The sequence below is a fragment of the Danio aesculapii genome, chromosome 5 (genome assembly GCF_903798145.1).
Source record: "Danio aesculapii chromosome 5, fDanAes4.1, whole genome shotgun sequence".
NCBI classification, from domain to species: domain Eukaryota; kingdom Metazoa; phylum Chordata; class Actinopteri; order Cypriniformes; family Danionidae; genus Danio; species Danio aesculapii.
In genome coordinates this window covers 50,043,711-50,069,759 of record NC_079439.1, presented here as the reverse complement: position 1 = coordinate 50,069,759, position 26,049 = coordinate 50,043,711, and the positions used below count along the sequence as shown (strand labels likewise).

General features: G+C 34.1%; 2 protein-coding genes across 2 annotated transcripts in view; one reads left to right on the top strand and one right to left on the bottom strand.

Annotated features, from left to right (window-relative positions):
• Nucleotides 1–5,169: 5,169 nt before the first annotated feature.
• Nucleotides 5,170–18,781, bottom strand: slc25a46 (solute carrier family 25 member 46). Its single transcript, XM_056458405.1, has 8 exons — nucleotides 18,339–18,781; nucleotides 14,669–14,711; nucleotides 14,503–14,560; nucleotides 13,969–14,046; nucleotides 12,749–12,849; nucleotides 12,533–12,589; nucleotides 12,170–12,227; nucleotides 5,170–6,390 (listed from the first exon to the last, which is right to left on the bottom strand). The coding sequence occupies exons 1-8, from the start codon at nucleotides 18,571–18,573 to the stop codon at nucleotides 5,803–5,805; spliced, it is 1,218 nt and encodes a 405-aa protein (XP_056314380.1). The 5' UTR covers nucleotides 18,574–18,781; the 3' UTR covers nucleotides 5,170–5,802.
• Nucleotides 18,782–19,597: 816 nt separating this feature from the next.
• tmem150ab (transmembrane protein 150Ab) overlaps nucleotides 19,598–26,049 on the top strand; it is a 28,494-nt gene continuing 22,042 nt past the window's right edge. Inside the window, exon 1 of the mRNA XM_056458404.1 lies at nucleotides 19,598–19,660. The gene's annotated coding sequence lies outside the window, so the exon portion shown is untranslated. The remainder of the gene's footprint in view (nucleotides 19,661–26,049) is intronic.

Below are 26,049 nucleotides of genomic sequence, written 5' to 3'. Positions count from 1 at the left end.
AATATTTATATATTTACTTACAGTTGAAGCCAGAATGATTTTTTTCCGCCAATTTTTGTTGAAAGGAAATGTGATTTTTTCCCCCAAAACATTTCTAAACATAAAAGTTTTAATAATTGATTTCTAATAACTGATTTCTTTCATCTTTTCCTTGATGACAGCAAATTACATTCATTCATTCATTTTTTTTTTCAGCTTAGTCCTTTTATTAATCTGGGGTCGCCACAGCGGAATGAACCGCCAACTTATCCAGCATATGTTTTACACAGAGGATGCTCTTCTGCAACCCATCACTGGGAAACAGCAAATTTCTCCAGAAGAAAAAATATTACAGGTAATACTGTGGAAAATCTTCTTGCTCTGTTAAACAGCAGATACCCTTCCAGCTGCAACCCAGTACTGGGAAAGCACACTCAGTCGCACTCATTCAGTAAATTTAGTGCATCCAATTCCGCTATAGCGCATGTCTTTGGACTGTGGGGGTGCAATGCATGCAAACTCCACACAAAAATGCCAACTGACCTAGCCGGGATTCAAACCAGTGACCTTCTTACTGTGAGGCAACAGTGCTTACCACTGAGCCACCATGAAAAATCACAGAAGGTCTAGTAATTTTGACTTCAACTGTATGTATTAACACTACATTAGGTTGGTGTTTAAAAATCCTAAATTAATATATCACATATTCAAGTGGAAAAGTCTTGTAAGCAGATAAAAAACTTACTATTTTCTCACAAGACAAGTTATCAACCTGGCAGGGAGGAAAAAAAACTAAATTAGGTCAATAAATCATCATTAAACATTACAATTACCAGAGTAAACACTTACTTTTAGATGAGGCTTTATTGAATTCATGGCATCTTCTTTAATAATCCTTAAGCAGTCTTTGGATTTTGTATTTGGATTTGGTCTGATGAAGGATAATGTAAGAACTATAATCAACAACTCTGTAAAAAAAAGTTAAATAAATAAGAAAAACAAACCAAAAATAAATCACAACTTTTCAGTGGATTAACGCAAATGAAATCCTCCTTACCGCAAAGCTTTCTGCTGTCCATCTTTTGTCGCTTACTGCAAATCACAAAATACCTCTCATTTATATACCAACAAATATAACCTCATGCTTGACTGTGTTCAACAATTCAATCATTACCGTATGGACTTATCACATACGATGACTCAAATCATATTGCTTATCATCAACCCACACAATTTCGCATGAATTCCAGATGCAACGAAATCATCCTGAAACTATGGTGTGTGGATATTTTCGATAGTGATGATTTTACAATTAAAGCGTTTACGCAAAAGCGATTGAAAAGTAAGAGCAAGCTAATGAATTGGAATCAAATGTTTCTACTGAACATGTGTTGTGGTCTTTTTATGATAAAGATCAATACAGCTCTCCCACAAAATAAGATTAGCGTCGATATGATCTCTTATGAACTTTTTTGAAACTTCTTTTAAAAAAACTTAATAGCAAGAAATTATGTGCCACAATGTTTCTCGCCATGTATGTGGTTAATTTCTTTTCCTAGCAGTGGATGTGTGGTCGTTTACAAAAAATGGAGACAAACTGTTTTGTGTTATCATATATATTTTAGCTTTTAAATGCAAGTTAGATTTAAAATGCTCTGCTTTGTCTTTCAGTATTTTTGCAGGAGAGCCCATGAAAAATGGTTTAATGGATTTATTTCTAAACAGCAATTATAATTAGATGTATTGAACATCAGATCAGCATACCGGAATGAATTGTGAATGATCATGTGACTCAGAAAACTGACATTTTTATTCTGTTTTGACATCACTGGAATAGTAATATTTTAAATTAAAATATTAAATTAAATCAAAAATCTGATTGAATTAGGTTAACGTTAAATATTCAAATTCTGAATGTCACTACAAGCATACAAGTTGACTACTCAGCATTTATTTGATTTTGTTTAGACTTTCATACAGTTTTATTCCTACACGACAATACAAAAGTTAAATTCAAAGTGAAAGCAAAGGTAACACTATTATTATTATTATTACATAGCAACTGCAAACCCTCAGATTTTCCAATATTTATCAGATGAAAAAACTGGAGAGGTAGTTACCCAAAACCAACTTGCTCAGTTACCACAAGATCAAATCATATGCTCAAAACCATAGGGTTCCTAAAGCATAGTCTGACTGTAGTGCCTGGATCTTTTTTTTAGATTTAAATGTGCCACAAAACAAACAAACATTATTAATGATTCATTATTATTATTAATTTACCAAATCAATGGTTTTCAATTTGTTCCCTTTAGACCAGGGGTGCCCAAACCTTTTCCTATAAAGGGCCAAAAAGCAAACTTGATTGAGGGTTGTGAGCCAAATATATCCGGAAAGTATTCATAGCGCTTCACTTTTTCCACTTTTTTGTTTGTTACAGCCTTATTCCAAAATGGATTAAATTCATTTATTACCTCAAAAATCTACACACAATACCCCATAATGATAATGTAAAAAAATATTTTTATTTAACTATTAGCAGATGAACATGATGTATATAAATTACTTTCTACCACTCCTGATGCCTCTAATTTGATTTCCCATTTTATAGACGTTTTTAATGATCAGTTTGACATATCCACCTTGTATTTGAAAGATTCCTGGGAGAAAGATTTAGGCATTCAAATTACCAATGAGAACTGGGAAAAGTCTGTCAAGGTCATAAATACATGTTCTATTAACTCCAGACATCAACTAATCCAATATAAAGTAGTACATCGGCTTCATTATTCTAGGGTTAAACTTAATAAATTCTACCCCTCCATTTCCTCTAAATGTAACAAATGTGAATCTGCGGAGCGGAAGGCTCTTTAGGACATCTTTTTTGGTCATGCCCAAAACTTTTTGAGTTTTGGAGCGAAATTTTCAACTTCTACTCTGAGGCTTATTCTTGTGACCTTGCCCCTGATCCAGCAATCGCTGTTTTTGGTTGGTCTGACTCACTTCGTGGGTTTAGTCATCAAATTAAAAAAGCTGTTCAATATAGAATGGTGTTAGCTAAAAAAATTATTCTTTATTTATGGAAAAAGCCATCAAAACCACTTTTTAAATCCTGGCTTTTAGAACTCTCTACCACTTTACATTTAGAGAGGCTAAGACACAATCTTTCTGATAACATTGCTGGCTTTGAAGCCACATGGAAACCCTTTTTTAATTATTTATCAAATGCCCAGGATAACAGTTTAAAGGTATAACCCTGTTATCATCTACAAGATCACCATATTGCCTGCGCCCACTGGCCTAGATATAAATGTGCAACATTGTTGACCCATGTATAATATTGGAGGAACTGGTGTAATAATGGTTTAAAAATTTTTTTTTATGTCTTATTTTTTTTTATTATTTATTTTTTTTTCCCCGTTGCTTCTGTTTTCTCTTTATAATCGTTGTTGCTTTGTGTATCGCTCTGTTTTGTTATAAGAAAATAAAAATATAATATTAAAAAAAAAAATTAATAAAAAGCCTAAAAAATCACATGTACATAAGTATTCACAGCCTTTGCCATGAAGCTCTAAATTGAGCTCAGGTACATTCTGTTCCCACTGATCATTCTTGAGACGTTTCAGCAGCTTAATTGGAGTTCACCTGTGGTAAATTCAGTTGATTAGACATGATTTGAAAAGGCAGACACCCCTCTATATAAGGTCCCAGGGTTGACAGTTAATGTCAAAGCACAAACCAAGCATGAAGACAAAGGAATTGTCTGTAGACCCTCAAGACAGGTACCGATACATATATTTACATACATATACATATATATATATACATACATACATATACATATATACATATATATATATATATATATATATATATATATATATATATATATATATATATATATATATATGTATGTATGTATATGTACACATCCCTCAAAATTGTCTATAATCTAATTCTTAGTAATTAATCAATTTAATACAGTACCCCATTATCAAATCCATAAACTAGCTCCTCAACCACAGCTTTGGTTTATCCAAACCATTTAACCAGTTCATTCAAAAATGAAAATTGTTATCATGAGGCTTTCAGCATTAAATGATTATTCAAATATGCTAATTTAGCACTTTAGACACTTTTATTATTATCAGTGCTGAAAATGTTATTCTGCTTAATATTTTTTTATTTAATATTTAGTTGAATGCATAGAGAGTTCAAAATAACAGCATTTATTTAAAAACAATCCCACATCTACTTCTAATCAAGTATTTGAATATTTACTATTAATTTGTATTAATATACACAGTCTAGGGGCGTCATGGTGGCGCAGAGGGTAGCATGATCACCTCACAGCAAGAAGATCGTTGGTTCGAGCCTGGGCTGGGTCAGTTGGCATTTCTGTGTGGAGTATGCATGTTCTCCCCGCGTTAAAGTGGGTTTCCTCCGGGTACTCCGATTTTCCCCACAAGTCCAAAGACATGTGCTGCATGTGAATTGGGCAAGCTAAAATTGTCCGTAGTTTATGTGTGTGAATGAAAGTGTCGGGGTGTTTCCCAGTGATGCGTTGCAGCTGGAAGGGCATCCGCTGCGTAAAACATTTGCTTGATAAGTTGGCAGTTCATTCGGCTGTGGCGACCCCTAATTAATAAAGGGACTTAGCCGAAAAGAAAATGAATGAATAAATTAGTGAATAATATAGACCAGGGGTCACCAAACGTGTTCCTGGAGGGCCGAGGTCCTGCAGATTTTAGCGCCAACCCTAATCAAACACACCTGAAAAAGCTAATCAAGGTCTTACTAGGTGTACTTAAAACACCCAGGTAGGCAAGTTAAGGCAAGTTGGAGCTAAACCCTTGCCGGGACACCGGCCCTCCAGGACCAAGATTGGTGGCCCCTGATATAGAGAGTTGGGGCATCACGGTGGCGCAGTGGGTGGCACAATTGCCTCACAGCAGAAGGTCGCTGGTTCGAGCTTCGGTTGGGTCAGTTGGCATTTCTGTGTGGAGTTTGCATGTTTTTCCCAGGTGCTCCAGTTTCCCCCAAAAGCAAATGAATGAATGAATGAATAAACAGTCTACAAACACCAAAGGTTTGAACAACAGCACAGTATTTGCAGTAACATCATGTAATATCAGAGTATTTGACATAATAACTATTTACATTAAAAATAACACCAGATTCACACAAAAAAAGATTTTAGACATTTATTTTAAAGCATAGCGCCCAATAATTTAAAACCTGATAATTTACTCACCCAGATCCCAGAACAACAATAAGCTTTACACATGCATTGTTGTGTATTTCTTGTGAATTTCCATTGCAAATTTTTAAGAACTGGAACAAATAGTAACATTTTCACTGTTTGAAACACTGCTGGCACAAGTATCACTATAGTGCAAATAATAATTCAATGACACAAAAGCCATGGCATAGGGCTTCGACCAAATGTTGCCAATAGAACAACCACATTTACACAACACATCATGAAACCTAGCAGCCATTGATGAAACTAGTGGTTTGAGAATATAAAGGCTGATGTTTCAGTTTTGGCATGGATAGTGAAGGATAATGAAGAGTTGGGGGTCACCATGAGAATAATTCAACTCCAGTGCTAATATCAAAGCATATTGGCTATTATGAATAAACCTGTCGTGCAATCAACAAGACAACCAGTGCTTTATGAAACAACGTAGAATGACAAATCACATATCTGCAATCATCAGTTCATAATAGGATCACGTTTTTTTTTTTTTGGAATGTCCCACTCAACCAAAAAGAAAAAAAAGAGGACCAATTGGTGAATTAGGAAGGAATCAATTGGACTCAAGCGTTTCGCAGCAGAGTTGAGTAGATCATTTTGGTGATCTGTAGAACTGCAGCATGAAGCGAATACTGCACCACGATGGAGCCGAAGCCCTTATAGAAACCCATGGTGCCTTCTTCACGCCGAATAGCATTAATACAGTCCCTCATTCCTTCATATTGAGTGTTTATGGGCAATACTTCGAAACCCAAATCGGTGTTGTCAATAATAGTGCGAGTTCCCTGGATGTGCAGCCTGTGCAACACCGTTTCCAAAGGAAAAAGCAGCACATCTGCACACAGGCTGGCGGCAAAGCTGGCCATGAGCTCTGGGAAATATGCATCCAACATAGACTGGACTGTGTCCACCCCCGAGTCAGGGGACGAGTGCTTCGGCGAGCCATTATTCCGACGTCGCAGCAGGTAAAGAACCAGCCGCTGAATGCTGGAACTAATAATGTAGTGGAGGATACCGTGGAGGACTGTCGGGAGAACCAGGTTCCAGAGAGGAAGGAGACGCTTGCTGTGAGGTATTCCCATACCCATTACACGTCCTAGACCCTCCTTCACACAGTCCAGGATGCCAGGGTTGTCTCTGATGATCTCACTCTAGTTAGAGAACATTTAGAGGAAACACTGGATGAAGACTGGATGGTATAACAATAAGAACCAATAATGTATCTGTATTTTATCAACTTTGCCAAAAACAGTTTAATACATTTATATAACAATAATAATAATCTTTATTTTATATAGTGCCTTTAATAGTAGCATCTCAAAGCACTTTACAAACATATACAGTGCATCCGGAAAGTATTCATAGCGCTTCACTTTTTCCACATTTTTTGATGTTACAGCCTTATTCCAAAATGAATTATATTCATTTATTTCCTCAAAATTCTACACACAATACCCCATAATTACAATCTAAAAAAGATTTTTTGAAATTGTTGCAAATTTATTAAAAATTAAAAGCCTGAAAAATCACATGTACATAAGTATTCACAGCCTTTGCCGTGAAGCTCTAAATTGAGCTCAGGTACATTCTGTTTCCACTGATCATTCTTGAGATGTTTCAGCAGCTTAATTGGAGGTTACCTGTGGTAAATTCAGATGATTGGACATGATTTGAAAAAGCATAAACCTGCTATATAAGGTCCCAGGGTTGATAGTGCATGACAAAGCACAAACCAAGCATGAAGACAAAGGAATTGTCTGTAGACCTCCGAGACAGGACTGTCTCGAGGCACAAGGCTGGGGAAGGTTACAGATAAAAATTCTGCTGCTCTGAAAATTCCAATGAGCACAGTGGTCTTCATCATCTGTAAGTGGAAGATGATTGGAACCACCAGAACTTTTCCTAGAGCTGGCCGGCCATAGGGAGGTGTCAGGGAGGTGATCAATAACCCGATGGTCACTCTGTCTGAGCTCCAGCGTTCTTCTGTGGAGAGAGGAGAACCTTACAGAAGGACAACCATCTGTGCAGCAATCCACCAATCAGGCCAGGCCTGGCCAATCAGAGTGGCCAGACAGAAGCCGCTCCCCGCCTGGAACTTGCCAAAAGGCATCTGAAGGACTCTCAGACCATAAGAAACTAAATTTTCAGGTCTGATGAGACCAAAATTGAACTCTTTGGACCGAATGCCATGTGTTACATTTGGAGAAAACCAGGCACTGCTCATCATCAGGCTAATACCATCCCTACAGTGAAGCATAGTGGTGGCAGCATCATGCTGGGAGGATGTTTTTCACCAGCAGGAACTGGAAGACTAGTCAGGATAGAGGGAAAGATGAATGCAGCAATGTACAGAGACATCCTGAATGAAAACCTGCTTCAGAGTGCTCTTGACCTTAGACTGGGGTGACGGTTCATCTTTCAGCAGGACAATGACCCAAAGCACACAGCTAAAATATCAATGGAGTGGCTTTACAACAACTCGGTGAATGTACTTGAGTGGCCCAGCCAGAGCCCAGATCTAAATCCTATTGAACAACTCTGTATATATCTGACAATGGCTGTACACTGTTGCTTCCCATCCAACTTGACAAAGCTTGAGAGGTACTGCCAAGAGGAATGGGCAAAAGTTCCCAAAGACAGGTGTGCCATATTGACTTGAGGCTGTATTTGCTGCCAAAGGTGCATCAACAAAGTATTGAGCAAAGGCTGTGAATACTTATGTACATATGATTTTTTTTTCAGGTTTTCTATTTTTAACAAATGTCCATCCATTTTGGAATAAGGCTGTAGCATAAAAAATGTGGAAAAAGTGAAATGCTATTAATACTTTCCGGATGTAATTTAAGTACAGCAGTAAAAGATTGATACAACGATACATGCATAAGACTAGACCTGGGGTACCCAAATTTTTTTTGTATGAAGGGTCAAAAACCAAATATCTTTGAGACCAATGGGCCAAAGGTAAATATACCAAACAATTTTACATTAAAGCTGCCTTGGGTAATTTCCTAATTTATTTAATAATATTTCAAAATAAATACAAAACATTAATTTAAATTGTATAAACTAATGCAATATAACTTTTTAAAATGAAACGAATTGCAATAAAATGCAATCATATTTATAACAGTGGAGTCCAATGCTGAATATAAGCAGAATCTGCCTTTAGGCTTGATTTGCTCACCAAAGTCTCTGCAGTGTCGGGTGACATATGTACATTTAAACAAAGTCTGAATTTACACTATTTAATTGAAAGATTTAATTACAGTTATCTTTTAACAATAAAATAAACAAACAAACAAAAAAGAAGGTTACATTAAATTTTTATCTACAATCTCAAAACCATCCCCATCATTCTCCCGCTCTTCTCAGATGGGATGGCGGGTCAAATCAAAGGTTACCATGGGCCAACGTTGACCTCCAGGCCCTAGTTTGGGCATCTCTGGACTAGTCAAAACAAAGCAGTTATAGTAAAAACTGAAATATTTCCAATTACATAAAAGCTAATTAAAAAAAATTGTTTTAGGTGATGATTTCAATATTTGCTAAAAGGTGATTAAAAGAGATTTGATTTGGCTCACCATGATATGGAGCCCCGAAACATAAAAACCTTTGCTATTCTGACTTTTGTCCACAGAGGTGTGAGCACGGGTGAAGGGGGCTGAGATAATATACTGTCCAAAGAGTCCAAAAACCAGGGATGGGCAATATTAATGATACATGTATTTCAAATACAAAATAGTATTTCGTAATTTGTATTTGATATGGTTGATGAAAATAGGTTAATATTTTGTATCAAAATACTTCAGTGTCTTGTATTTTTAAAATAGTGTAAAATACTTTGTAAGAAGTAAACATGATGACATCATAAACATGCAGCAGCAGATTGATGCTTTCTCAGTTATTTGTCTAGGCTTGAAATCAGAACAGAAAATTGATTAAGAAGGTTTTCAATGCTTGATGTGTGGATGGAAATTATGCAATACTCAAAGAAAATAACAGACAAATCGCATGGATATATTTGAGAGCAAGTCAAATGATCATTGAAAGTGGTATACTGCACAATGCTAAGACCGGTCCTATATAATAGCAGTATTGTGTACAATTTGACATCAGCATCTTTGCTTAAATGGAATAAAATATCAGTCCTTAAGAACAGGATGTGGAGCCTTCAGCACATAATCATTCTCAGTCTCAGTGCTGCAGGCGGGAATGCAGAGACACTTTAGAAATATAAAACACTTGAAGATGCTGTACTAGTGTTCACTAAGGGGGAAAACTGAGATTATTTCTGTTAAAGAAAAACTGAAAAAATCTTGGGAAAATGAGTAAACTGGGCAAAAAATAGTAGTTTATGATGGATTGCTGATGTAAATGCCACGAAAGTAAGACAAACAACATACAAATAGGTCCTAAAGTGGCGATTCCTAAGTACTTCATTGGCTATTTCAGATGCCAGTAGCTGATCTGCAGGTGCTCTAAGTTAATGAAGTGGAAAGATGTCTGTCTAAAGATGTCAAAGTGGCACAATACAGTAGATGAGACACAAATATTCAATAATACTCCAGTCCATACAGACTAGTGAAAAACTCCAAACTCCCGTTACATTGCTTTAGCAGGATACATTTAAAAAACACATTTTTTTAGAGATATCAAGTTTTATATTAAGTATTGAAGTTTTTAATTGCAAAAAAAAAAAAAAAAACTTTTAAAATATAAGAGATGGCTGCATTGTTACTGGCCACCCAATGGATGGAAACACAATGAAGAGATATAGTACTATATTTTAACTTATTATCAACTGTATAAAAGGTGTACAAAAATGAAAGAGTAATAAAAGTTTAAGAATACCTCCTCTTGTACAGGAGTAGAGGTGATGAGTTGGCAGAGAAACTGACAAACTTTCTCAGAGAAATGCTGTTGCTGTCATACATTGTTTACATCACTAAGTCAGTTTAATGGTGAAGGGATTGATCAAATATGCCTATTGATGGAAAATTTGCGAAGAATTGTCATGCTCCCTTGTAAAAGTATTTTGTATTATTTTCAAAATGCAGTATTTTATTTTGATACTTGATGTGTCTGCTGTATTTTGATACACGTAAAATTGAGGTATTTGGAATTTCATTTAAAAATATATTTCAATGTATTTTCGCCCATCCCTGCCAAAAACCATAACGATGACCCTGGTTTTGAGATATTTACTTGCACAATGTCTAATTCTGAGGAAATCTGAATTTTTGAATTGTCAGAGAGTTTATATCACACAGTTGCAAGTTTGCAATTCACTTTTCCCCTCATTATAAAGTAATAAATACTCACTTGTGTGTTATAAAGTCAGAAGTTTGAAATATAAACTTACAATTCAGATTTTTTTCCAGAAATGTGTGACATTAATCCATAATTCTGAGAAGAAAATAAAGTCAGAATTGCAGGATTATATCTCACAATTTTGATTTATATCATACACCTGAGTTCTAATTATTTTATTAGTATTGTGAAGTGACAGTTGCAAAGAAAATAAAATAAAAGAATAAGCTGCAATCACACTTATGTTTTATTAAGTGGTTAATTTTATAAATGATAACTTTACATTCCTTATTTTATAAATCACTTTGTAGTCATTAACCAAAAAAATGACTTGTAAAAAAAATTCCTTGTTGCTTTCATTTTAAGCTAAATGATATTAACTTCATGAGTCCATTGAACTTATATTACGTTTAACTCACTTTTAACAGCTTGCATAACTTATAAAATTAAGTTAGAACATAATTAACTTAAGTTTAATAATGACCTAAAAACATACGCTTGTCAGGACTAATTGATCATATAATGTTCGACAGTGCATGTTTTTTCCATTCTGTTTCCACAAATTGACTTTTTTTTTTAATCACAGTAATACTTAAGGATCAATTTCAGCTCATGCCCAATTAAAGAGATAGTTAAAAAAAATTATCCATTATCATTTACTCACCCCTTTCAAACCAGTTTGAGATTCTTTCTACTGTTGAACACAAAACAAGAAATTTGAAGAAAGCTGAAAACCTGTAACCATTGACTTCTACAGTATTTGTTTTTAATACTTTGAAAGTCAATGGTTACAGATTTTTAGCTTTCTTTAAATGATCTTCTTATGTGTTCAACAAACAAAAGACACTCATAAATGTTTGGAATCACTTGAGGGATGCAGCATGTGTATCAAAATAGAGTGTTTCAAATATATATTTTACAAATATTTTTAATTTAAAAAAAAGAATCAAACATTAACCCAATACATCATGCAATATGATCCAAAAAGATTGCCTGAAATAATTATTAGAAGTGAACCAGCCTTAAAAAAAATCACAGTTCTTTTTTCCAACTGTGTCATTAAATCTCCTTCAATTTAAAAAATGAAATACAAATGTGTGTAATCTTCACAACGGAATTATTCCTACAGCACAGTCCAAAACAATAAAGTCAAAATGAAAGGACGACGAATGCTATTATTGCATAACAACAGTCAGATTTTCCAATAATCATCACATGTAAAACTGCACCACAAACGGAGACATTGTTACCCAAAACTTGAGACCACAAGATCTAATCAAACTGTATTTCCTAAACCATCAAGTCTGATCTTAGTGCCTGGATAAGGTTTGCTTCAAGAAAACCCTTTACTCATTTTTTGGATTCAATTTTAATGTATTATTCATATGATTGTTTGTGTCACATACATACATTTTAAGAAGTTAAATATAGAGCATGTCTTAAATATTATTGTATTATGTGTTGCTGTACTGCCAGACATTTTCACTTGTTTTGATCTAAATATTTACTGAATGTATTATTTCACTTCCTATATTTTTAGGATTTTATTGCCTAATGTAAAGGCCAAGAAATAAAAAAGCATTAACACAAAAAGAAAAAAAAGTGTATCAAACCTCTTACCTGTACAGTCTCTATGAGACTTGCTGAGTAAAACGGCATTGCAACCACATATGTCAAACTGAAAAAAACAAAACAAAATGAATTCAGCAGATCAAACGACTGCAGAACAAGAGATAAGGAGCAGATTGATAATTTAAATGTCAAACCTATGGAATTCCCTTTCCATATTCTTTCTGTATAAACAACAACCTGCATATTAAGCTTAGTCAGAAGCTTATTCAAATAGATCCCAGATATGCAAGAGTGGGGTAAAATTATGACTCATAATAATCAACAGAAACAGCTTACTGCTTGTCATTTTCCATACAATACCATAAATGAAATTAAATTCATTAATCAAATTAGGCAAAGCTCTTAACTTACCCTTTGAGTACTAAGTGTCCTGCAACTTGTTTAGGGTTCCACTTGTGTGATAACTCCCTTTGAAGATAAAATTAAACCATAATTTACTTCAATAATGTCAGCTAAACAAAATGAAAACTAATTAATGTTCATTCAAATCCTGTCAGAACTCTTCAGTGAATAATCTTTTTTTTTCTTTTTAGAGGATGTGATGGCTTGCATTGCATATTTCATTACCTTGGTAATGGGGTGCATTCACTGATGATGCCCTCTGTTCCCAATGTGACACCCTGTACCACAAAAGTGCTTCCCATTCCTTTCCATAAAGCTTTTGGACCCTGTGGGTGATTGAGAACGACAATTGTTAGTTATAAAATGTTGGCAATAATTTAGGGTGGCTTAGTGTGATTTTGATTCTATATTAAGTAACACATGCCCTGTTTACTAGTGTTAAATTCACATACATAATGCATGTTTTAATTTTACTGGCAACTGTTTCTTCATAGTCTTGTTTTCACCTAATAATATATCGTCACCTTAAAATTATAAGGTTCTATCTGACATTTTTGTCAAAAATTAGTTTTTAACATTCTTATTAAATGACGACTTATTTAGAAGTTGTTTACATTAAGACTTTTTATTTAAAAAACAAAAAAGGTTGAAAGAAAGTCGAACTCTAGCTTGGCTCTGTAAGTTTGTTTCTGCACTCTCAGAAAAAAGTACCTTTGTAAAAGTCGTACCTTATATAATACAGAAAAGACCTCTTATGATACTGTTCTGTACCTTTTATGGTACAATTGAAATAAAGATACACAATTGTTCTCATTAAAAAGGTGCAAAAGTGTTGGACAACTCCTTCTTATATTCTCCATATTAATTACATAAAAATCTGCACTGGACAAAATATTTAGCACAGCCTTGTATGCTTAATTTGAACAAAAATATTCATCCTAAAACATTTAATACATTTTTTATTATTAAATTACTAATTCTTATTATTAAATCCTACTGATTGTATTTATTGAATACTAATGCTTCAATTAATGATATGCCAGATAGAGCCTTATAATTCCAAGACGATGATATATCAAAACCAAATTTCTGGTAAAAGCAGAATCTATTAAATAAAATAAACTGGATATCCCCAATGTAAATGTTTTTCTTTTTTAGAGAATTAATTTTGTTGCATGAAACTATATGGGTGATCTTATTCTTCTTAACTTCATAATGTGTAATACAATTGTGTGCATTTACATTCCACATTTGTAAAGCTGTGTGTCAAAAACAAAGGATTGCTAGAGAAAACCATGTGTCTGTAAAATAGATCCCAGGTATGCAGTGTAAATGGGAATAAAAATGGTCCAAGCACCAACCCTTGAGGTACCCCACATATCAACCTCTGGCCCTGCTTTAAGTCTGTTCTTTAAAAAGGATAAAAAAGGTATGAAATATATTACCTGAGTTTTGGTGACATTGTACATCACACTGATGGCTGTCATTGGGGACAAGTGGTAACACCTGGCATGGTAATTAACCTGAAATATGCAGTACACCGAAAATTACTGTTAATTTTTTAATACTATATAAGGCAAACAGCCTACTTCTGCAACTTATGTGTATCCATGTTATTAAGCAATGTGGAAGTAAGTTATATTCTGTAATTGTGCTAGACTTCCATTTAATTTGCTGCTATGGGTAAATAACACATAGCAGTACTTGCATTACTATCAAATGTGTATATGACAATACATTACAATTAAAATAATATGATGACAATATAGATTTGCAACATTAAGCAGCAAAACAAGCTATTTTGTAAGCCTTTAAATAAACGGACGTGACTGAGACCAGAAGTCTTAACATAATTAAGTAACAATGCCCACATTTAAGTGAAATATAAGGTAGATATATAATGTAAGCATCTAAAAGCTTTTAGAATAGACAAGAAGGTTGTAGGATTTGTGTGCTCAGTGTTGTATTATTCAGCATACCTGACACTGACGCCGAAACACAATGCAGGGGTGGGCCAAGACATTTTCTGTGAAGAGACTAAGTCAAGCCATACAAAATTATTAGGAATTTAAGAACACTATTTTGCCAATTAGAATCTTATACTTAAGTATATTTTTTAAGTAGAAATTGTTGGGGCTTAGTTACCTTGCAAGACCAATTCCAAACCCAGCAAATCGGTTCAGTTGCTCTTAAAGACAGAATGGAGTCATTTTAGGAAAAAAACTGACCTGCAAGTCTTATGTACATGTTTTTAAAAAAACATATACATGCAGATATAAAAAATAAACAGATAAAATTGTTGATATGAAAATATATTCCTAATTCTATGATTGTATCTCAGTTTTTATCCATTTAATAAAAGCTATGGAGACCAAAGTAAGCTCTCCTCGCCTTACTAATACATACATACATACATACATACATACATACATACATACATACATACACACACACATATACATATATACATACACATACATATATATATACACATACATATATATACATATATATGCAATGGGAAAATAAGTATTGAACATGCCACCATTTTTTTCTAAGAAAACATATTTCTAAAGGTGCTGTTTACTTGAAATTTTCACAGGATGTTAATAGCAACCAAAGAAAACCATATATGCAAAGCAAAACAAGTCTAATTTGTTCACAGTATTGAACAGATGATAAAAATTAGCTGTAGAAAGGCAGTGAAAGCCCAGACAGCAGCTGAAATCTCTCAGTAGTTATTCAGCAATCCTCTGCCCTTTATCATTGTAAATTAATATCAGCTGCTTTAGTCCAACATCTACACTAGCAGGATGATGAAGATAAAACCAGGATGGACATTTTAGCAAGACAATGATCCAAAACACAGCCAAAAAAACTGAAATGGTTTCAGAGAAAGAAAATCAAGCTGCTAGAATGGTCGAGTCAATCACCTGACTTGAATCCAATAGAACAGGGGTGTCAAACTCAGTTCCTGCAGGGCCGCAGCTCTGCACAGTTTAAGCTGCGGTCACACTGGGCTTTGTGTGTGCGAAATTCTGTCGTACGGAGCTGCGAAAAGGGGCGGGATTGAACAAGATGTTTAGACATTAAAAAAGCCAGCGATTTGCTCCATGTTTAAAATTTCTGTCCAGAGAGGTCATGTTTTGATCCTCGATTGGTCTCACGCAGTCAAGTGATGCGATTTCGCAGGTCAGAGTTCACCAAGCTTGAACCTTGCACCGCAGCGAACTGCAAAACTTAACGCATGACCCTGCGTTTCCGGTCTGACGCATTCGTTTGCGTATGAATGGAAGTCTATGGGAGGATAAGCCCAGTGTGACCGCAGCTTTAGTTCCAAGTCTAATTAAACACACCTGATCTTACTAATAGAGTCCTTCATGCTTGTTTAAAACTTACAGGCAAGTGTGTTGAAGCAAGTTTGGAACTAAACTGTGTTTAGGACTCAGGAACTGAGTTTGACACCCCTGCAATAGAAAATACAAAATAAAAGTCAGATTTGATATATATATATTACAGGTTATATTGGGCAATGGAATAGGCAGTACTGTATTTGGGGAGAAGATGCAATGGCGGTCTTAAAGCTCGGTATCAACTGTAGCTAAGTTTTTGTAATGTTGTCCGAAAGTCCGCTTTGGAAGACGGTGCTTAAGACAGTTTTTTTGAATTATGTTTATTTTGATTTCGAACTATAAAGTGGAGAGATGACTTGTTGAAATGTGCGCAACGATTCCAAACGAAAGTCCAATTTTACTGTAACTCCTGAAGTGGAAGTGATTTTAACAATAAAATTTATTTTCAGAAAACTGTTTAGTAAAGCAATGCAAATAACGCATATATCATCAAATATGTTGTTCGATTTAAAATGCTATTATGTAAAAAAATTAAATAAACTAATAATAATTATAATTACAAGCCTTTGTTCGTTTTTGTTTTCTGGTGATTTTATTTTTTGTTATTCAAAAAAAAAAAAATCAAAATCAAAATCATTTTAAAATTTTGTTTGTATTTCAATATTTCAATATTCGTTTTTGAAACGAAAATCAAAAAATGGCTCGTTTTTCAATATCCGTTTCTAAAATGAAAATTCAATGACCAAAATATACACTGACCCGAAACCCCAGAACCACCAAGATTCTTACACTCTTTTGAAGTCTCTGAAAAAAAAATCCCACCTGAGCCATGCATGTGACTTCATTCTCTGTTCGAGAGTCGTCTTTTAGCTGCCATCACCAAAAAAGCCTTTTATATAAAGCATTAAATACATTTCAGTAGTTCAATACTTTCTTCCTGTCTCATTCCATTGTTATTACACAGAAATTTCAGATTTTTTTTTTCCCTTTTGTTTTATTGTCATGTTTGGATTTTTACAAAAATCCAGTTCAATTCCAACAGCTCCTTTATAAATAGTACTCACAGGAATAAAACACAATACTTATTTCACCCATTGTATATACACACAGATATACATACATGTGTGTACAGTTTCTTAGCCATTCTATTGAATAGGAACCAATTACAGTGCATTGAAACAATATAAGGCCTTTATTTTTGGAAAAACAGTATGATCTTTTTTGGCAACATTTATAGTTGTTGCGGTTTTTTTTTTGGTCACTTTTATTCATTTAATCTGGAACTTTACTGAAGTTATTTATATAAATATTGACCTTTCTCCCTAGATATATTATTGGCTAAGAATTTTAAAAGAACTAATTGTATGTTAAAATCAATGTAAAATAGGTCTATGTGATCCATTAATTAAAGTTTATTTTACTAAGCGAATGTATTGTTTATGATTCTGTGTCTTCAGTGTGAAATAGCTTAAACCAATGATACATTGTTTCATTTAGATTACCGTGTGAAATTTTAAGTTACCTTACAAAACATGTACTGAAATGCTGTTATAACCATCTTGATTAATTAAAATAAAGTAACATCAGGTTATGCATTTGCCTGTCACAATAATTAATATATCGACTTATCGCACAATACATGAACATGATCTCAATCATTTTTGGTGATGCAATAAATATCGCCTGCACATAAAAACCCATTCTAGTAACATTTTAGCTGATTGTGCAACATCTCTATCTCTATTGAAGATGTCAGTATTGTTAAAACACTATAGTATTTGCTATAAAGGACTTTTGTATGTTTTCATATGAGGGTCTGACTGAAAATAGATCTTGCAGCAGATATCGCAGCCTCGGTTACTTTTTATCTTTCACTTTTTTGTTAACATTTATTAAACTTTATTTGTTTAGATTATGTGTTTTCACATTCTGATTCCAATGCCTCATTATTATTAAATAGTTAAAACGACCATTATCAAACGAAATATTCTTAAGAATAAAATATGATGTATTCTTTGGAAGAGTGTCAATTGTATTGTGATTCTATTATATTTTCATTCTGGGACTATATAATGAGTGACATAATATGGTCTTAAAATGACAATAATATAATTTATCGTAATATATTTTGGTGCAATATATTGTACAACAAAAATAGATGTTGTGACAGGCCTAGTTATGCAGTATTTCAGTTTGAGGGGATAAATGAAACCCTCATTTTTGTCGTTTTACCTCTTCCAGAAAGAAATGTTTTCGTTCACAAACATCTATCTTATAGGAGAGCTTCACAATCCATTCATGGATCAAATGATGGGCGGGGAGTGACAGTGACAACACACACACATTATATGCACATTAAGCATGTATGTGGAGGCCATGTCTTATATACAGCAGATAACTGTAATAACAACATATCACTTGATGCATACTGATCATCACATTCATAAACTACTCAATGTTACCGGACGGTGGAGCCGCTGATTGCGCCTCGTCCGGTGCTGTCTCAAACTGGGGTGTGCGATCGTCAAAATGCAAGTTTCTGCTGCCCGGTATGTCTGGAGGTGTGGTGACCCAGTTCTGGAGGTCAGAGCTGGATGAATTATTGAATGACCTGCCCGAATAGCCCCCGCTGAATGCCGGGTCCTCTCTGCCCCTGTAACCCAAACCCTCAAAGCTGTCAGGCCGACGAGATGTCATGCTGTAAATCGCCGAGGCAACTACAACGAAACGACAAGATATTTCAGTCTGACGTCCTGCGACTTCTAATCTATGTGATGCGGTACGAGTTCATTGAAGATTACAGCATTAAAAATGGGGTATGGGAGAAATAATTGCCAATTGACCGACGCAATGAACAAGGCTAACACTTTAGCAAAACAACCCAACACTCGCTCGGGTGACTTTTGTCAAGTGACAGTTTACTTCCGGTTTGAATTCAGCCTTTTGGGTAATGTAGTATTGCAAAGATTCATCATTCAACAACACAATTTTATGATTTCACAAGGGAAAGTTTAGTTTAGTGTCTATGTTGTAAACGACAAAATCAGTCACACGAGGGGAAAATACATGAATTATTCGTTGTTATTATTATTAGAAGAAAGATAAGTATGCTTTGGAAAATATAAGGAAGGTAAAAAGGTGAAAAGAGGTCGATTTGGGGTACATATCTTCTATATATAATATAATAAAATATTTTTAACATTTCATTTTTTCATATCTTGATTGTAGTTTAATTATAGCGTTTAAAACTTTTTAAATGTCTTATTTATGTTTGTGCTTTTACAAATAAATATGCTTTAGCATTTTTGGTCTAATTCATGTCTATATATATATATATATATATATATATATATATATATATATATATATATATATATATATATATATATATATATATATATATATATATATAAACATTTTTAAGTATATCCTAAATATTTTAATGAAAGTAATGTAAACTATGTTTGTGCTTTTAGTAATAAATCTGCGGTTCCATTTGTTGATTTTATTTTTTTGTGCCGTCTGCACAATTCTTTAAAGTGTAATCGATTATTTTTTTAGATATTCATGTTTAGAAAACATACCTCGTATAGTCATTTAAATGATTTTTAATCAACCTTTAAATGTTTTTACAAAATATTTTTCTGTGAGTGTGTTTGTGTGTGTTTAACACATCCGGGCAGGCGCAAAGGGAGGTGAGGGCGCCCTCTGTTGATGAAGACATCCGTACATCAGCTTGAGATGCAGCAGAAGCAGCATCCGCTCAGGAGCCGCGGGGCCTGCGGTAGGATCATGGTTTTACATATCAAAACGTAAAATGTCGATAATGACACGCTGATATACGATAGTTCAAATGCTGAAGAAACACACACGCTGCATGTGTTAGCACGTTAAAACGTAAATAAGGATATCTTTGTCGTCTTAAAAAGTTGTTTACTTGCAGTAGCATCTGCTGGATAGCTTGCAAGCTACACGATGTTTAGTTTTATCCAAGTAAACAATCGTTTTTATTATTATTCCAAATCGTTTCATGTATTTGTTATTATTCGTTGCGCCACAGTTTACGATTGTAACGTTAAACATTTAGCTGGTCAGCTTTGTCGTTTTGTATTTGCTGATGTGACATTGAGGCTGATCTGGACTGAAGAGGACATTATTAGTAGGGCTTTTTGTCAGGTTGTTGATCTCACTTTGTGCTTCACAGGACCTTTCATTTCACAGATTAAACGACAAAAAAAGTATACCATCTTTTGATAGAGTTACCGTTAATACATATTTACAAAAACTGCACCATGATGATATTTAATTCGATATAAGAAGTTAGTGCAACTTAATTGTGTGTTTTTCCACATAATTTCGCCAATGCTAGGTAGATTAATTTGTAGTTAATAACTGAATACATTACACTATGAAAACTCTAGTCGTTGAATTTAGGCCTGTCACAACATCTATTTTTCTGCACGATATATTGCATCAAAATATATTGCAATAAATTATATTGTTGTCATTTTAAGACCAATTTTTTGCCACTCATTATGACATGTGAATGACATGTTATAGCATCATAATGCAAGCATAATAAACACTCTTCGAAAGAACACAATATTTTATTTCTAAAAATCTTTTATTTTATTGCAGTCATTTTTATAATTTTATAAATAGAGATTGGAATCAGAATGTGAAAACACTTAACTAAATCATAATAAATGTTAACAAAAAAGTGCAAGATAAAAAGTAACAGAGGCTGCGATATCTGTACAAGAACTTTTCAGTTGTCAGACACTCACATGAAAACATACTAAAGTATTTTATTGTAAATACTATAGTGTTTTTTAACCATACTGACACTAACACCTTCAATAGAGATAGAGAGGCAATCAGCTAAAATGTTGCTGGACCTGGTTTTTATGTATGGGCGATATACAGTTGAAGTCAAAATTATTAGCCTCCCTGTTTATTTTTTCCCCCCAATTTTTGTTTAACAGAGAGAAATTATTTTCAACACATTTCTAAATGTAATAGTTTTAATTACTAATTTCTAATAACTGATTTATTTTATCTTTGCCATGATGACAGTAAATAATATTTTACTATATATTTTTCAAGACACTTCTATAAAGCTTAAACTGACATTTAAACGCTTAACTAGGTTGATTAGGTGAACTAGGCAGGTTAGGGCAATGAGGCAAGTTATTGTATAACAATGGTTTGTTCTGTAGACTATAGAAAAAAATATAGCTTAAAGAGGCTAATAATATTGAACTTAAAATTGATATTAGAAAAAATTAAAACTGCTTTTATTTTAGCCGAAATAAAACAAATAAGACTTTCTCCAGAAGAAAAAATATTATCAGACATACTGTGAAAATTTCCTTGCTCTGTTAAACATAATTTGGGAAATATTTAAGGAAGAAAAAAAAATTAAAAGGGGGGCTAATAATTCTGACTTAAATTGTATATTGTATCACCAAATATGATTGATTGTGTTGTGCGATAAGTCGATATATTGATTATTGTGACAAGCCTATTTAAACTAATACATGTTAATCATTTTAGCTCGTATATTCTCGTTGCTTATTATATGTCTATTTTGTTTTTAAAACCTTAATTTGAATAGTATTATTGTGTAGGATGTTGACATATGCAATAAGGAAAATATATTTTATGCTTTATTATCAATTTCTTGTATTGCATTAAACTTATAGCACATTTTAAATTCAAGTTTGACTGGACTTACAATTACAACAATTACAGGAAAAGCAATTACAGTTACTAGGTACTAACACTAAACCTGCCTACAAACATAACCCATGTTGTTACCTTTTATTACTCACTACTCAAGTACATGTACAGTTGGTAGTAGGGCTGGGCAATTTGGCCTAAAATCAAAATCTTGATTAATTGAACATTTTAACACGATTACGATTAATGAACGATTATTTTATTTATTTAATTTATTTTGTTGCCCTCATAGTTTACTAAGTTTTGTCCAGTAAATGCTCACATAATACAAGTAAGAGATTTTTAAAGGAAGGGTGCATTACTTGATTTTTAAATAATTGAAGGAAACACACTGTCTACTATCTATGATTATATACTGAACATAAACGTTGAACAACTAAAGTTAAAAGACACATTGCCTAAAATGAACTTCTTATAAAAAAAGTTTTCAACTGGAGCTCCTTCATGAGACTCGACACTTGTAAACACTTGCTCCAATGGGCTCGCAGCTCTTTGTGCCGGCCACACTGGTCACCACTACCAAACCGACCAATCACAGAGCTTGCGCTATGCGTCGTCATGACAGGTAGTTACATTTTTTTAAAGGTGCGTGGGTATGCGACCACACTGGACCATATGCAGAAGTACATCACACACAGTAGGGAAAGCAATTGAAAAAATCTGCTTGGAAAAATTAGATTGATTATAGGTTCTGAATGTCGATTTTAATTAATTTTCAATTAATTTGCCAGGTCTAGTTGGTAGGTACATGTACTGTAAAGTAAAGTGCAACAACACTATTCTAAGTTCTCCGAACTGTGATTTTTCCATTTTATATAAAACTAAATAGTTTTAAAATAAAACATGTGAACATCAAAAATAGAAGTACTTTCTTTATTTGCTTCTTTGGAGCTTCTCCACACTGTAACTCTCCTGGATGTGGTAAAGATAAAGGCAGACTCATCAGAGAAAAATACATGTTTCACATTGTCCACAGTCCAAGCATTTTCACTGCCGGCACCATTGCAGCCGTATTTACATGTCACAAATGTGTTTAAAGCAAAGGTTTTTCTATTACAGTATCAAGCTTAGTACTAGGGCTGTGCTATTTGGGGAAAATTGCACATTTTTTTTGACAGATATTGCGATTTCGATTTGATTTGGGATTTAATTTTGTAGTCAAGCTTTAGCTCAAAAATCTGTATTGTAGCTTCTTACTGCTAAAATGCAGCGAGAGTTGGTTAAAAAAAGGAACTGAAAAGATATCAAGTTATATTAACAAATAACTATAAATTGTACTTTGCTTGCTACTAGATTGAGTGTCACTGGCAATACTTTTAGTTGACTTTTTAGCAAGACGCTCCTCATAGATTTTTTTAAGTGCTGGGGTCCGTTCTTCGCAGCTCGCTTAAATGATCTAAGATTATTTGGCAGATCCTGGATCTTTTAATCTTGATAAGTGATCTCTGGCTAATTTGGTTCTTCAAACAGGGTTATGAATCAGATTAAAATGTCTGGATAAACTGATCTGAGATTGCTGCGTGTGTTGTGAAGGACAGATCTATCAATCCTCAATCATGATCAGCAATGCAATTGCTAAATTACACAAAAAATTGGTAGTAAACTGTTTGTTAAATATGATATGCAATAACTTTCCACCTTTGTTGTGGACTGCAGGCTTTACCCTTTCATGCTTCGAGAGTATTTAGCAATTTATTTAGATTTACAGTTAAAGCGGATTTTCTTTATTATAGTAGCCATATAGTGTTATTGTAGCCAGTTTCTTAATTGGTGTAAAGAATAACTGGATGTTTACAAAAGCATTTTGATATTGGTAAAGGCGTCTGCAACTTTTGTGAAGCACCAAAACACCATCATATTAACTGTCAAGACATATTCATGACTGCATAAATAATATATATATATATATTAGGCATGTGCCGGTATCACATTTTCATGCTGCGATTAATTGATTGAGCTTTTATCACGGTATACGGTATTATCACGATATTGTAATTTTACTAGAGAAACAGGTAAAAAAACACAAAAAACTTCAATAACAAAACTTTAATAACTTTTTAATTAACTAAAAGTACTTCAAACATTTAAATACAAATAAATATAAATAAACAATACACAAAATAAAAGTAAACTTGAGCAATTATATCAAAGTGAATGTGCAAAAGGGAAACCGTCTTTGTAATCCCTCTGCATTTTTTTGGAACCCAAAATATTTCCAAACTTCTGACTTTAACCTTTTTAAAGGGGGATAAATTGTCGGCAGCGTTCCTCCTTATCAACTCATATTCTATAAAACACAAAAGCCATATATATGAAATAAATAAATAAATACAAACTTTAATCTCAATTTAATTTTTGTATGCTGTCCATAAAGATATTTGTTGAGTTCTAAAAAAATACACTATTCATTCATTTATTTTTCTTCGCATAAGTCCCTTGTTTATCAGGGGTCGCCACAGTGGAATGAACTGCCAACTATTCCAGCATGTTTTATGCAGCAGATGCCTTTCCAGCCACAACCCAATATTGGAAACCACCCATACACACTCATTCACACACACTCATACACTACAGCCAATTTAGCTTATTCAATACACTATCGACTCAGCCTATATTCAATAATAAACATAACAAAAACTGCCTGATAATGCATGGGTAAATCTTCAAAGGGAACAGTGTTACATTTTAACCTCTTTCACCTCATCCTGCTTGCTGTTTCACTATCTAAACAATGAAAACATAATATAAGTCAAATTTGTTTCATTTTGATATTATGATTAACAGACACCAAACAGCCTCGTGTAGCTGCATATTTTTATGAGCATCATCTTCACACTGCATATTTATAACAAAACAGGGCTTTTCCATTGAAAAGAATGAACTTTACCCTGTCTCTTTTGCAGAATATCAGTTTTAATAACCAATAATGGCCATTATAACAGTATAACGTACATTAAATTTAAACCATAAAGGTTAGCAATCAGTCAATGTGCAGAATCAGTGTATGTGGTTACATAAATTAATATATTAGCTTATCTTTGCACTCAGCCAAAACAGTTAACTGAGAACAAGTGATTCAAAAGACATAAGAATTGTTAGATAGAGACAACAAGATGAATTTAATATCACGTTTAACAGCTATAGTGAGATGAGATCATCCAGCAGATGAACTGTCTGACATGCACTATACTCTGACCTGGGGTTTATGTTTACCCGCTGAACTAGTGGCTGCAGCTCTGGGCAGAGAGTGTGTGGTCACGAGATTTGCGTTTTTAGCCATGTACTAGAATGAACAGAGAACTTTTCAGAATCGCTAAATGAAACGCCGGTGTATTTCCCGCGATTTCTCTGCGCCTCCCTTGCGTTTCTTCTCTCTGACTCTCGACTATTTTGACAAATACACACAGACGACGCACGCTCACGCGGAGTCCAAAATAGGAGTTTGTGATTGGGCCAGCCCAATGTCAATACCGAAAAGAGCCAATGGGCTGCAGGGTGTCACATGGGCCGGCCCGGTCTGTCTGTCCGGGAAAAAAAGCATCTACTTTCAGAGAGTCACAGATCACAGCAGCGTCAATCAATAAGGCAGAAAAAAACGATAGGCTGCTAAGCCTTTTATGGGCCGATCAGATCATAAGACGATGATCAGCCCGGCCCAAAAAGTACGTCGGCACACCGGGAAAGTGCCCGGTCTGACAGATGGCATGCGTGTGAGGATTATAGTGCGGTGGCAGCGGCGGCGCGCACTGCGCACACAGGGCTTCTACATGCGGGGATTGTTTACATCAGAGTGCGCATCAGTTCTGCGCAGCATATACGCAGTTTTTCTTCAAGCGGTTGATGGAAAATAAGCCAAGGCGCGTTCTAAGAATATAAATTCGGATCTATTATTTTTCACGGTATTTTGAAGTGCCCGCGATAACAATATCGTGCATATTCATTACCGTGATTTATCGCATTACCGAATACCGGCACAAGCCTAATATATATATATATATATATATATATATATATATATATATATATATATATATATATATATATATATATTATTTAAAAAATATATTTACTAATTTTCCAAGTGTATATAACTACTGTAAGAAAATATCAGCATTTGGTACATACTTTAAGTATTATCTTTGCTTGAACTGACCCGATCTAATCCTGTTTATATGAAATGAGCCTTCTCCCTAGCAGGTTTGAACTACCAGAACTGTTGCTATGACAACAACTCTCGGGTCAGTTTTGAAGAACGAAATTATCCTGGATCATGTCAAAACGTCAATAACCAAATCCAGCTAATTGAGTAATCCACGTACGAAGAACGTACCCCTATTTCCTCGTGCTTTGCCAACATCTCTGTGACAGCTATTACAAATTACCTGGTTTTGTTTGGTGTCTGTGACTTTGAAACAAAGATATTCCCATATT

Excerpts from the sequence above, each read along its gene's own strand:
- slc25a46 (XM_056458405.1), bottom strand. The coding sequence starts at position 18,573 with ATGACATCTCGTCGGCCTGACAGCTTTGAGGGTTTGGGTTACAGGGGC. Across the intron at positions 14,047-14,502 it reads TGTTTCGGCGTCAGTGTCAG|GTTAATTACCATGCCAGGTG; the intron begins GTATGCTGAATA and ends TGCATATTTCAG. Across the intron at positions 12,590-12,748 it reads GAATGCACCCCATTACCAAG|GGAGTTATCACACAAGTGGA; the intron begins GTAATGAAATAT and ends TTATCTTCAAAG.